We start from the raw sequence: 12,881 nt of genomic DNA, 5'->3' as shown, positions 1-12,881 counted from the left end.
CTGGCTGTGCATAGAAGGAATTTTAATTTGACAGTTACATAAAAGAGAAGTGATTATAAGGCATTAAAAAACATTGTCCTATGTGACTAGAAACATTTTACCAGCAACCTTAATGGGACGATCCTGAAACGGTCCCGAACAGCCACCTCCCCTCCATCTCCCAGGCTCCTCCCCCAGAATGGCAGCTGCCATTCCACCCAAGGGTCGAAATGGCCAAGATGGCCCATCAAGTTGTCTCAGTGCAGGAAGGAATCCCTACGGGAACAAAAAGGTGGCCTCCGGTGTGGAGTGTAGCTGTTTATGTTCAACGGTGCTCTTGAGGGAAGGTGGGTATTTACAGAAGGGTTAGACAAAATAGTTAAATAGCTAAAGGTATTAAAAAAGGCCTGAGAAATCTGGTTAAAATATATACTTATATTGCTACTGGAGGGAGTAGATTTTTCTTTATTTTTTTTTCAAAAGTAATAAAAAGTGTCTGTTAAAAAAATATATATCCAGAAAGGTGTTGATTTGAACTGTAAAAAGCAATTAGAACTTTCCCTTTGGGCTGCTCGAGAGCCATCAGTCAACAATGAGCTGACCTTCTAATGATAATTTCATTCTTTTCCCTCAAGAAAGCGTCCCAGCTGGGACTTCTCCGGGATGTACTTTGGTGTGTGTTTCCCGCTCTTAGACCCAGCACCTTCCATGGAAGCTTACTTATTTTGGTTTCAAGCTGCCCCAATCCTCAATCCACAACTGACAAAGCTGAAGCTTCCTAGGGCTGCCCTTGGGGGAAGAGAGTTCGGGGATAGAGACGCTGACCAAATGGGGCCTATGGGGCTGGAGGATGATAGGAAGTGCCCTTCCAGGCTCAGCTGGGCCAGGGCAGAGTGTGGGCAGGGAGAGCCGCCCTGGGGGTTGGACAAGGACCCGAGCCTGAGGCGGGGGCTCGACCGGGGCTCAGAGATGCTGTGTATTCTCTTCGAACATTCATCAGTCCCAAGGCTGGCCACAGCAAGTGTCCGCGGGACGCGGAGATCCTGCTTCCAGGTGTCTGGAAGACCCACCCGGCCCCATTTCTTTGGTGAGCCAGGAGAAGTGGAACCCCTCCTCAAGGACGCTCTGCTCTCATGCAGAGGTGCGTGGGCACTAGAGTACCAGCACACACACAAAAGCACCTCGACCGCAGGAGGATGTTCCATCGTTACTGGATAAATAGGAGCCCACAAACCTGGTGGAGTTTTGGATTAGGTTCAGTCTTGGCGGAGGTGAACCGCGAGTCAGCACCAGCCCCGGGGGCTCGGGCTGCACGGCCCGGACAGGAGGCGGCTCTGCCCCGCTACCCCCTCGGACCACCCAAAGGGCCCACCGGCGAGGAGGAGGCCGGCTTCCCAGGGAGTCGGGCCCAGGCGCAGGCCACGGAACACGGGCCCTACTTCTCAGTGAGAGACAGCCGTAAGACCTCCTGCAGCTGGGCCTCCTCCTCCTGGAGCCGCAGCTCCTGCTCCTCCAGCTCCTTAGCAGACAGTTCCATGGCCAGCTGCAGGTCTGTGTCAAAGTTCCGGGCCTCCTCCAGAGCGCCGGGCCGGAGACCGTTGGAGCTAGTGAGCAGACTCTCCTGAATAGCCCTAGAAAAGACAAACACCCTTCTCAGTCTAGGCCAGCCCCTTCTCCTTCCAACCCTCTCCCCCCACATCCATCAAGACAAGAGCTCCTCCAGGGGCCCAGGCCAGATCCCAGGGTGCAAGCTTTCCCCCAGAGAACCCGTCAGTCTCTCCTGAAGCCTTAAGGCCATGATTCATGGGGATCACAGAAGCTTCCGAGGTTCAGGTGACTCAAGGGATGGTGAAAAAGCCCCAGAGAGGGAGTGGGCCACAGGCGGCCGGCTGCCATGAACATGCCGTCCCAAGGCAGGCCAATGGAAGGAGGAAGGGGCAGGCGGGACGAGGCAGGACCCAGACACATCTCCAGCTGACTGGTCAGAGGGCCGTGGCCATAATGATGTCGATGGGGCCCAAACGTGGCCTGTGAGGAGGCCCCACGGAGACGCACATAGGTGCAAAAGCAAAGCGCCCTGTCCTTATAAACTTGGGGACAAAGAAGTGAGAATTACCCCCAAAAAATCCATCAGAAAACTCCTTTGTGGTAACTGGGGAAAGGCTAAACAGTCAACAGAACATTACGGAGTCATAAGAAAACCGAAAAGAAAAAATTCGCAGGAGAACAGAAAGAAACCAAGGGAATGAGGAAAAGAGAATCAAGAAAACAAGATCTGTAATGGCAACAATTGAACCGGAAAGAACGAGCCCCCCACTGACTGCTGGGCCAACAGCATGACCCCGGTGGGCCCCTAAGAGTGGAGCTACTCGTGCTCCTTTGCAGAGGTGGGGGTCTACGGGCCCAGAATGGTGCACACGCTGTCAGAGTGCTTGTGCAGTGGATCTGGCTGAGCTTTGCTTAGTCTTTTTCTTCTCTGATCTGTTATGAGGTGAAGATTCGCTGGGTAGAGGTGGGGAGGTGAAGGTGATATAAACACAAAAGATACCAACAAAAATACAATTTTACAAACCGATTCGGACCATAGGGGGCGCCTCATTTCCAAGTATTTCTTTAAAAAGAAAAGGCTAATTAAAAACCAGTTGACCTTATGCTCCATCCTTGGGGGAGTCAGTCCAGAGACATTACCTTTCATACTGCGAGTCATAGACTTGTGGACCAGTGAGTCCCCCATTTGAAGGCAGCCCCGAGACATCCTGGGAAGACAAAACAAAGGCATCAGCCACCGCCTCTCGGAACGAGGAAACCCGCGGCACTCTTCCAGTCTCTGTCAAGAAGAACTAGAGAGAATCATCAGTACACGTATGGAGGCGGCACAACTGAGCGGGCGCCGTATCCCAAGGCTGACGCCCTTTAGTGTTGAGGAGCTGAACTGGCTGCCATCCCACGAAGACGGAGGCTTGGTGGGAGCAGCGTGGCGGGGGGTCGTGTCAAGCTGTCCCGAGGTCTCCCCTCAAACGTCTTCACTAAGAGTGGTTAAAAATGGAGAATTCTGTGGATCCCGAGGATCTCAAAGGGGGAGGAACGTCAGGTTGGTTCTAGTTGGCCCCAGCGAGCAGAACTGGGAACTGTGGGTGGAAACTGCCAAGCAGCCAGCTTTGGCCCAATGAGAAAACTCACTAATGATTAAAGCTAGTTAGAACTGGAGCGAGAGGGATGACTGAGCAGGGGAGAGGAGGAGAGGGAGAGCAAGGAAGGTGAGGAGGGAGGGGAGGAGCAGGAAAAGGCAGTGGCTTCTCAGGACCCGGCTGGGCTCGGCCTCCAGGCCGGCTTTCTCCGCGTTCTTCACCTGGGGAGCCTGCCAGGGTCAACTATGTTCTCATGCAAATGTTTGAGAAAAGCCAGAGCATTTTTCTTCACTTCTTTTTTACTGTGAACTTAACACAACAGCCACTTAAGCAGAAACAGATTCAGGGACCAAAGGTTTTATTCCTTGAGAAACCAGCAGCCTGCGGTAGCGATTTCCCTGGCCTAGGAGGACACATGTTCACAGGGGACGCAGCTTTGTTCCCTCACATCTGGTCAGGGACCCACACCCGAAGTTCCTGAGAGTGCAGGGACTTGGGAAGTCAGGGGAGTGGCAGCAGCAGCGGGCCCCTACAGACCCCCGAGAGTGAAGTTGGCTTAAATGGCTCCCAGAAAACAGAGGGCCTGGAACCACCCCCACCCCCCTGCTGCCACAAGGCCCTCCCCTCCACGACTTGCAGCAAAGTCTGGCCCCGCAAGCATTGACACTTCCTATGTCTTGTGTGAAATCAGCCATGAAAATAGCAACCCCCGTGTGACCCAGGGACTTTCGCACACAGACTCTTCAAATAACCATCCTCCTCGAGCTTTCTTCCAAGAGAAACTTGGTCTCAGCAGGTTCATTTATCTGCTTTTCATCAGAAAAACAAAAACCTTTGCAATGCACCAAGAACCGCCTTTATTCACAAGCAAAAGAAAATGGAGGGCCTGTTCCCCTTCCCTGGCTGGAGCCTTTCACTGATCTTGGCTCCAACTTCAGACTTTGTGAGAGGATTTTACGTCGGGTTACCATGAGTCCTGCCAGAAAGAGGTGGGAGTGTGAATCCCCAATATAAGCAAAGACTAGGCCGGACCTCTCATCTGAAGCTAGAGGAAGCACCTCGGGTGCCTGGCAACATTCTGCCAGGCCAGGGAAGCAACAATGAGAAGGAACATGCCAGGCGGGTGGGAATCCCCCCAAGAAAACCGTCACTAAGCCTAAGGCTAGCACCAGTACTTTTTCAGCAACAAGAGCCCCCATCGGTGTGCTCCTCTAAGAAAATGCTTCAGAGTGCAAACAGACGCAAGTATGAGAAAGATATTTTCTAAGTCTGATAAAGGTGGGAAATACTTCATTCACAGTCCTGCCCTTAATGAACACAATGGACTATTTACTAGAGAGAAACCTTATGAACATATTCATATAATGTGGAAAAGCCTTCAACTTCAACTTTCTGTACTTCAGACAATCCAAATTACATGGGAAAGAAAACCCAAAAACAACATAAGACAGCCCTCCCTTGTATTGGATTTCAGGGCTTAATAAACAATTTTCTTCCTACAAAGAAAAAAATCTTTTGAATATGACAAATATGGACAAGCCCTTCACCACAAAAAGAGTCCACTTACTAACACCGAAAACTCTCCATTTTCCACTCATCTGTCAACCTGATTTCTCTAAAGTGCACTTCTTTTCATGGCCCTGTTACCTCCAAGAATAGATCTAAAACCCCACGTGGCTCCTAGAGGTCTTTTGAAGCATTCGGACTTTGCCAGACACTCTCTGGCCTCTTCTTCTGGCCTGCTGGGTCTGGACCGCTCGCCTTCCTTATCTCTACCTCCCTGCTTCCCTGGAAATCCTCCTTTACGACTGTTGGGAATTTGCCCTGTAGATGTATCATTTATACAGCCGTTTGTACTCTGGACTTTGAGCTCCTCGGCGGCAGAAACTCTCTGGGGTGGTTCTTTATGCAGCCAGAAGTTGGCACAGATCAGGAACTTAAGGTTTATTAACTTGACGGATGGAGATCATCTGACCCAGATGAATTATATCACTGAGTACCAAGTGAGCTACCGGATGTGAATTGCTGAGCCAGTCACATACTAAAAAGGCTGTGGAGAGCAACAGAGATACCATAGGACCAGAGAGGGAAAAACGTTTCAACATCCACTAAATTAATCAATAAACATCTGTGGGACACCTACTGTGTTACACCAGGCACTGTGCTGGGTGCCGGGGATACAGGTGATGAACCCTGCCCTCAAGGAGCTTACAAGGTAGTAGCAGAGATGGCAGGTAAACTGGGACATCCAGAGCAGGAGAAACGGGAAGGAACTAAGGGAGAGGCTGGGGGAAGACAACAGCATCTGCACATAATGGGACGATACTCCCGACTTTGATGCCTGGGAAAATTTTATAATGGTTGTTTAAGCAATAAGAAGGTGACCGAGAGCCAGCATGGCTTCCCAAGAACACATCCTGCCCGGAATAAACCTTCCATCCCTTTGTGGAAGGGTTATTACAAAGTGAGAGATCACCATATAAATACACACTACAAAGTAGATCGGGGCATTGCTCCGGACAGATCTGAGAAGCACTGATGACTACCAAGCTCACGCTACTCCCATTTAGGGAGACGGTCTCATTCTAGGCGGGAACAAGATTAGGTGGATTTTTAAGCAATGGGGGAAGAGCTTCATCTGAACCAAAATTAAATCCAGCCGACAAAAACCCCACCAGTTTCACCACTTATTGATTGATCACAATAAAGGACTGATCTCTAAGACTGAGTTTCCCCCATTTTTTTTTTTTACACCAGGATCACAATATTTTACACACACACACACACACACACACACACACCCTAGTAAAAGCATTTATAAGCTTAACAGATGAACAAGGAGAAAAAAGTAACTGAGGAATCAGCCACAGGCTAGTGATGAAGTCAGTCAGAAAAACCTGGGGTTAATCAGTCAATAAGCACTTATTAAACACCGACTATATGCTAGGTACTGTGTTAAGTGCCAAGGATATGGTGCCTGCTGCCAAAGAATGGACACCCTGGGGGGGGACACAGCCCATGCACAAGCAGAGAGGGACCGTGTAAGGTTATCCCAAGGGGGAGATGCTACCAGCCTAGCTCGGGGTAAAAAGGTAGAAGAAAGCTCAGAGGCAAAGGAGGGGGCCAGGTGAGAAGATGCAACAAGTGCTAAGTGCTGCCTGAGGCACCACAGGGGCCACTGTGGTTCTCCTCAGGACCCTGGGAGAAAACAGGAGGCAGTGAGGTGGTCTCCCCCCGCAGGTTCCATCCAAGTGGTCTGGGTGAGAGGAGAGGGGAGCACAAGGGATGCTGTGAAGGCAGAGATGTGGCCATCCACCGGCTGAACGGCTGCCGGCCTGGGGACCGGGAGGGCGGATAAAGCAGGGTGGGGCGCCTGGACAGTCATGAGCTTGGAGCGGAGTCTGAGAGGGCCCAGAGACACCCACTGAGACCCCCTTCAACATCCTTGACAAGTGACCCCAGCACACCGCAGGTCAGCCCCAGGCCCCGAGGGGCAGCAAGGGCAGCGCCGAGGCTGGACGCATATCCCTGCGGGCTGTCCCCACCCAGAGGCCGGGCCCCCGCTCACCCACCTGACTCCGGCTGGACTCCAGCAAGCTCTGCTGAATGGCGAACTGCATGATCTCATAGTCTTCATCCTGCAAGTGCATGTTCCTGCCGTTGTCTTGCACATGATAAGATTCGGGGACCTCGAACACAGACTGATCGACCTCAAAGTGGGAGAGCAGTGATGCTGCAACACAAGAGAAAGCGCGGGGCGCTGAGCAGTGGGAGCAGGCGGCTCAGGGGCAGCGGAGGGACAAAGTGCTGCTCTGTGAGCATGGGGTCTCCAGGTGCTGCGGGGACAGCGGGCTGAGCTGGGGGGGAGTCACAAGTAATTCAGGTCTTCCCACGTCCCAGCCCGCCCCTGGCCACGCTGCCCTATGAGCATGTGGCCCCCAGAAGCTGTGGGGACAACACTGTGATGGCAGGCAGAACTGGGGGCATCACAGGTGACTCGGACCCCCCTCACCCCAGCTGGAAATGCCTGTGCCAGGAGCTCAGAGCGGCCCACGGCCCGAGTCCCAATCCTAACATTTCCAGTGGTTTGTTTTTAAGACCAAGGCAGATGGAACTGTGACTCGGCCAACGTGACCAGGGCCCAAGAACACTAGTGGGTACAAGCATCCTGCTAGACGGCGCAGGCCGCATGTCGGCGTGGTAGATACGGGGAAGGGAAAAGAACAACCTGCCCCACCCCTCAGAGAGCTGCCAATCCACTAAACAAGGATTTCTTGGGTCTACACAGAAGTGGAATACATGAGGGGCAGAGGAAGGATCCAGAAAGCCTGAGGAAGGAGACACTGGGGAGAGGGAGGACCAGAAAAGACTAAGGAGGGCCTGGAGGGAAGACTGCTCCCGGAGGAAGAGCCGATCTCGACAGGGAGAACTGGAGGGAGTGCTCTCTTGAGCTAATGCATGGAGGTGGGAGACAGCAGCAAGGGAGCAGTTCGTGAAGGGACTAGTGGGAAATAAGGCTGGGAGGGAAGGCTGCAGCCGGCTGCCGTGTGTGATCCAGCTCACACGACTTTTCTCTGCAATTTAAGAATTCATCCACATTCTGGAACATGACAGAGCTGAAATCTTAACTTAATTTCAAATGGACCTGTTAGCAATAGCACATTCATGAAAAAAAGAAAAGGAGTCCTCCACCATTTTCACTACTGTTTCAAGGCATCACAGCAGAGTCAGAGGGCCTGGCCCAGAAGCCAAAAAGACCTGAATCTGGATTGTGGCCCGGCCCTCGGCGGCTGCACAGTCCTGGATCTCCGGCCCTGTGGGCTGGGCTCACCTGGGTCAGTGTGTCCCCCGTCCATGCTGGCGACAGGCTCTTCAGCCGTGCTGCAGCCGTTGACATTTCCAAAGGTGATCCGGGCATTCAAGACGTGAAACAGTGGAATTTCTAAGAAAAAAACAATTTTCATTAGAATACACGATGTCTATGTCTCCTCACTGAGTGATCGTGGTTTAGATTCACTTTTTAAATAACCTTTCATGGAACAGACCTATGTCAAATGCCAAGGCCTCAGGCCCCAACAACCTCCCACTGCCTCCAGAGCGGGGTCCCCCAGACTCTGACAGATTAAGGGTGTCCTAGGACAAACTGGTAGAGCTGGATCTTCCAACTCCACAAACCCGGACCCAAACTGCATCCAAATGTAACAAACCTAAACCAGAAGCTCTCCCTGGGAACTCGGCCCCCTTCAATAGGGAACATCACATGGGAAGGTTTGAATTTAACAAGGTTTATGTTAAAACAATCAAAGAATCAGTCCGATAATATAAAGTAATCATCTTTGGGCCTAAGTGGTTTGTTTTCTCCAACAAATGACCTTCAGTCCCACATAAGACTCACTCTAGATATAAATATATTTAGGATCCCAGAACCAGAGAGTAAATGAAAAGGACTGAAAATAACAAATCCAGGTCAGCCAGCTGGGAATCAGCCCCCCATCGGCCCACGGGTCTTCCTGAAGGGCTACTCTGCTCGTGCCAGGAAGTAATGAAGAAGCTGCTATGCGAGTCACTCGGCCTGTCCCACAGCAGAGACTTGGATCGGGGTCCGGAGCGAGGCAGACCAGCTCCTCCGCTCAGGGCACCCACGGCCTACCAACATGAGCACCTCCGCGGCCAGCCCGAGGGAGGGTCCCAGAACCCTCTGGCTTCCCACCCGCGGCTCCCTAGCAATCGCCTGCCTGCTGATTGGCTTTACAGAAAGGGAATGGGAAATCCCAGCCAGAAAGGAGGACGTACCAATTTTGACAGGAAATCCTGGTGGGAACTCAAGAGTGATAAAATCTCTCAGTCTAGCAAAATGGGCACTGGTTCTGGCCATGAGGTCAATAATAGGAATGACCTGTTCCACCAGAGACAAGGGGAACTCTTCACACATCCAGAGCATGGCTTTAAACCTGCGAAGTCAACAGAGGCAGCTTTAGGCCCTTCACCACGGCCCATGAGGCCCCCACCCCCACCATGGCCCATGGGGCCCCCCACCTGTCTGGGCCACCTGCAGTGAGGGGCTCTCTCCCTGCTCAGTTGGCATCCCCAGCCCTCCCAGCACAAGGGGGAACTTAATACAAATTTCTTCATTCCTACATTTATTGAGCACCTGCTATATGCAAGGCATCTCCACACTGGGGAAGGAGGCGGCCTCCAATCCCCCAATCCCAGACCCAAGGTCAAGGCCACACCTCCATTTCAGGGACCAGGGGAAGGTGAGCCCCGCGTGGAGGGGCCGAGGCCCCCAGAACTATCAGGGAGCAGAGAGAGGCACCTTCCAAGGGCAGGAGGAAGGCCATGGCCAAGGAGCCCGCAGCTCACCCAAAGAGCCCGCAGCTTGCCCAAGGAGCCCGCAGCTCGCCCAAGGAGCCCGCAGCTCGCCCAAGGAGCCCGCAGCTCACCCACCTCAGTTACGGGCTGGCACGGGAAGGAGTCGGGGCTGTCGTGGGTGAGGGAGTCAGCCCCGACACGTGACTAAGACTCAAGGACGAGAGAGGGCAGCCCCTAGAACTCAGGGAGCGAGCCCTCCGGGCCCTCGGCCGGGGCGGGAATCTTACTTCTGGGTTCTGATCGTCAGCTCCTTGGGCCGCCCTATGTCCCGGTCCTTCAAGTCAAATTCTTCATTGAAATACTCCTCTGGTGTGATGGCCGTGGGGTTGTTGGCCGTGGCGCACTCCGTGGTGAGGTCCTGCAAAAGGATCCAGGAGAGCATGATGCCCTCCGCCACCTGCTCCCCGAGACCGAAGCCATGTGGGGAAGGTCTGGGGTCTTCTGGCGCCCCTCACGAACCACAGGGACGAGTCAGTGGGCGTCCACCCCCCGCCTCCCGAGTCTGACGGCTTCCTCCTTCCACAACCAGGAAATAAACCTGCAAAATCCCGCTCCATCTTGGGCCTGTTTTCTCATAGCAATTCTTTAACAAAAAGGAAGACGGCCTAGACGGGGGCTGGGCCCATCCTCGAGAGGCAAAGGCCCACAACTCCAAACGTCCCCAGTATCCTCCCTCCTCCTCCTTCGTGCCCTACTTGTGAACCCCCAGAAAAAGGGAAACAAAAGCATCTCCTCTCTCCGCTTCATAAAGAGCTCGAGGTCCCTGGGGCCTCCCAGGGCAGCGTCCCCCGCACTTACCCCCTGAGCGCCAAACTGGTGCTCCACGGTCCCCAGCAAGGACTCCAGGGGATTCCTGTCAGCTAGGGAAGGAAAAGCAGACCTTTAACCCTAGAGCCGGGGAGCGTCACGGTCACCCGGCGAGGGAGGCCCTGGCAGGCCTCTAGGAGAGCCGGCTCCCCACCCCCAAGGCCTGCTCTGTGCAGAGCATCAAGACCCGGCACCAGCACTGAGCAAACGTCTGTTTGAGGCCCGAATGAGGACCTCTCCAGGATGGGGGTCTGCTCCAATCCTGAGGCATCATAACCTGATGCTGGGCTTCAGCTTCCCCATCTGTGAAATGGGTGTGGGGGGAGGCAGAGAAGAGACGTCTCTAAGATTCCTTTCCCCTTTGCATCTTAGGAACTTTTAAGTTACTTAATATCTTAATATTAGGCTTTTATCCTCATTGATGAAAAAGCAAGTCTGCCATGTTGAAGTTGTGCTGGGTCCAGGGAAGGGGAGAAGAGGGAAGAAAGGGAGAAAAATCTGGGAACACAAGGTTTTGCAAAGGTGACTGTTGAAGACTGTCTTTGCATGTGTTTGGAAGAAGAAAAAGAGCGCTCTCTCTCGCTCTGTGTGTGTGTGTGTATAAAAGGAAGTCTAAAGGTAAAAAAAAAAAAAAAATGAATTTGCCTTTTTAAAACTGGATAACACTTAGAAAAAACCTACAGCCATCCCTTTCACAACTCAGGGTTAGGAAAACAAAGTGTCCTCTATCTGGAATATTTGCACAAAATTATTTGGTTCTTTTATGGGCAGTTCACAGTCTTTTATTGTAAAATTTGGCTCTTCTGGCCTTCACATCATCTGCAGCTTCCACAAAACTCCCCCAAAATTCCCTTTTGATTTCTTAAGTCAATCTACAATGTAGCAAAACCGTGATGAGGAAAGTCAGGATGAGAAGGGGATAACTGTACCCTATATACATTGGAATAAATCTCTAAAAATCCCTCCAATATGGAGGCACATGAGACATTTTTCCATTATTTTGCTATTACCATGTTGCTACTTTTTAAAAATTACAATTTAGTGTTTCTGACTATATTTTCATGTCATCATTTTTTCTGGAGTATTTCAGTTATCATGGGGGGAAAAAAAAAATTAAAATCTCTTCCAGTTCTAGTATTCTGATTCTAGCAAAGATATAATGGATAGCAAAAGTTAAAGAATAAAAAAAATGTTAAAATGTTAAAGAATAAAAAATAAATAAATGTTAAAATGTTAAAGAATAAAAAAATGAAATCACCCAAACCAAACTAAAACTTCAAAGGAGAAAACACTAAGGAAGAGAGTTTTTAAGACTATAAATAAAAAATTTCCTCAAAAGAAAACAAAAAATTTGCAGCATTCATAATGGGAGAATTAACTCTCCTACACATCAGTGGTCTGACTTGGATAAACACACTCTAACATATTTGCCTCCTTTTTAGTCTATGCTGACAATTGTCCTTAACAAAACATAGCCTTTCTTAAAACCAGCCATGGGACTTTGGTTAACGCCAATAATGACCATTAAGATGAATGTTTGTTTGTTTGTTTGTTTTTAATGACTACATGAAAATGGAAGATTCTTGTTCTCTTTACTCAAAGATACACTCTCTTATTCAGGCTCAACCCCCCCCCCACCCCCAAAAGTTACCTTTATATCTCTTTTTTTCTTCCTCTGTCAAATGTTCTGTTCGTATTTTGGTTATCACACTTACATTGTTTACTGTGTATACCTTGGGAAAATTTTGAAAAAAAGATAAGTTAACCACAGAAAATCAGAATGTTAAACATCAAAACTTTTAAAATGAACAAAGCAAAACTGAACCAGAGGGGGTAAAAAAAAAAAAAAAAATAGGAAATGGTGAACACAAACTCCACTTCTGGGGACCCCAGCTATGATCAAACCTATAAAACTAGTCTTGGAAATTTAACAAATCATAAGTGATTGGGTTGATTGACCATCCAACTGGCACTGGTTTCTCCCTACTATTCTATCACTGGAACATTTTTGCCCATTTCAAATGAACACTGACTGAGGTTTCCTGGAAGAATTTCATTCTACTCTCTTAAAATACCCGTCTTCTCTAATGTGCTTAGCAGAATCAGGTTTTAAGAGAATTCGCGCACAGGCAGCCATCTGCTGGACAAAGAGAACTAATTTCTTTAGGCTTAGAAGACTAAAGGAAATGAGCAGAGGACAGGAGGGTGTTTTTGGTTTGTTTGTCTTTAAAACTATTTGGATGGCACTTAACCAACACCAATATGGTTGGGGAATGGGATATTTTGGTTAACCAAACATTCCGGTTAACAGAGTTCCTGTTGACAGCACACTGAGGGGATTAACGGTTTTCAAAACCTTAAACCTTTCAAAACCTCACCATGCCAAATACCTGAATTCAGAAGGCATTTGGGGATCTTACTGTGCCTCTGAGTCATCATTGTGGAACTCGTCTTATCAGTAGGATACAGCTCAGAAAAAAGGCCAAAATTCACAGAGAGCTGCAGTATAATGTCTCAAGTAAATGAGCTTTACTCTACCATGATAAAAAAAAACAAAAAACAAAACAAAACCACCCAATCCCTGATAGAATGACT

General features: G+C 50.1%; 1 protein-coding gene across 1 annotated transcript in view; it reads right to left on the bottom strand.

Annotated features, from left to right (window-relative positions):
* The window catches only part of ANKRD13A (ankyrin repeat domain 13A), a 32,828-nt gene continuing 19,947 nt past the window's right edge, over nucleotides 1–12,881 (bottom strand). Inside the window, exons 8-15 of the mRNA XM_031948796.1 lie at nucleotides 11,938–12,019; nucleotides 10,278–10,339; nucleotides 9,707–9,837; nucleotides 8,901–9,058; nucleotides 7,939–8,049; nucleotides 6,680–6,840; nucleotides 2,668–2,735; nucleotides 1–1,610 (exon numbers count right to left, since the gene is read on the bottom strand). Coding sequence (XP_031804656.1) covers nucleotides 1,415–1,610; nucleotides 2,668–2,735; nucleotides 6,680–6,840; nucleotides 7,939–8,049; nucleotides 8,901–9,058; nucleotides 9,707–9,837; nucleotides 10,278–10,339; nucleotides 11,938–12,019 — 969 coding nt within the window. The 3' untranslated portion in view covers nucleotides 1–1,414. The remainder of the gene's footprint in view (nucleotides 1,611–2,667; nucleotides 2,736–6,679; nucleotides 6,841–7,938; nucleotides 8,050–8,900; nucleotides 9,059–9,706; nucleotides 9,838–10,277; nucleotides 10,340–11,937; nucleotides 12,020–12,881) is intronic.

Source organism: Sarcophilus harrisii, chromosome 1 (assembly GCF_902635505.1).
Source record: "Sarcophilus harrisii chromosome 1, mSarHar1.11, whole genome shotgun sequence".
Lineage (NCBI taxonomy): Eukaryota > Metazoa > Chordata > Mammalia > Dasyuromorphia > Dasyuridae > Sarcophilus > Sarcophilus harrisii.
The sequence above is the reverse complement of the archived record's forward strand: the minus strand, read 5'-3'. Positions and strand labels throughout refer to the sequence as shown.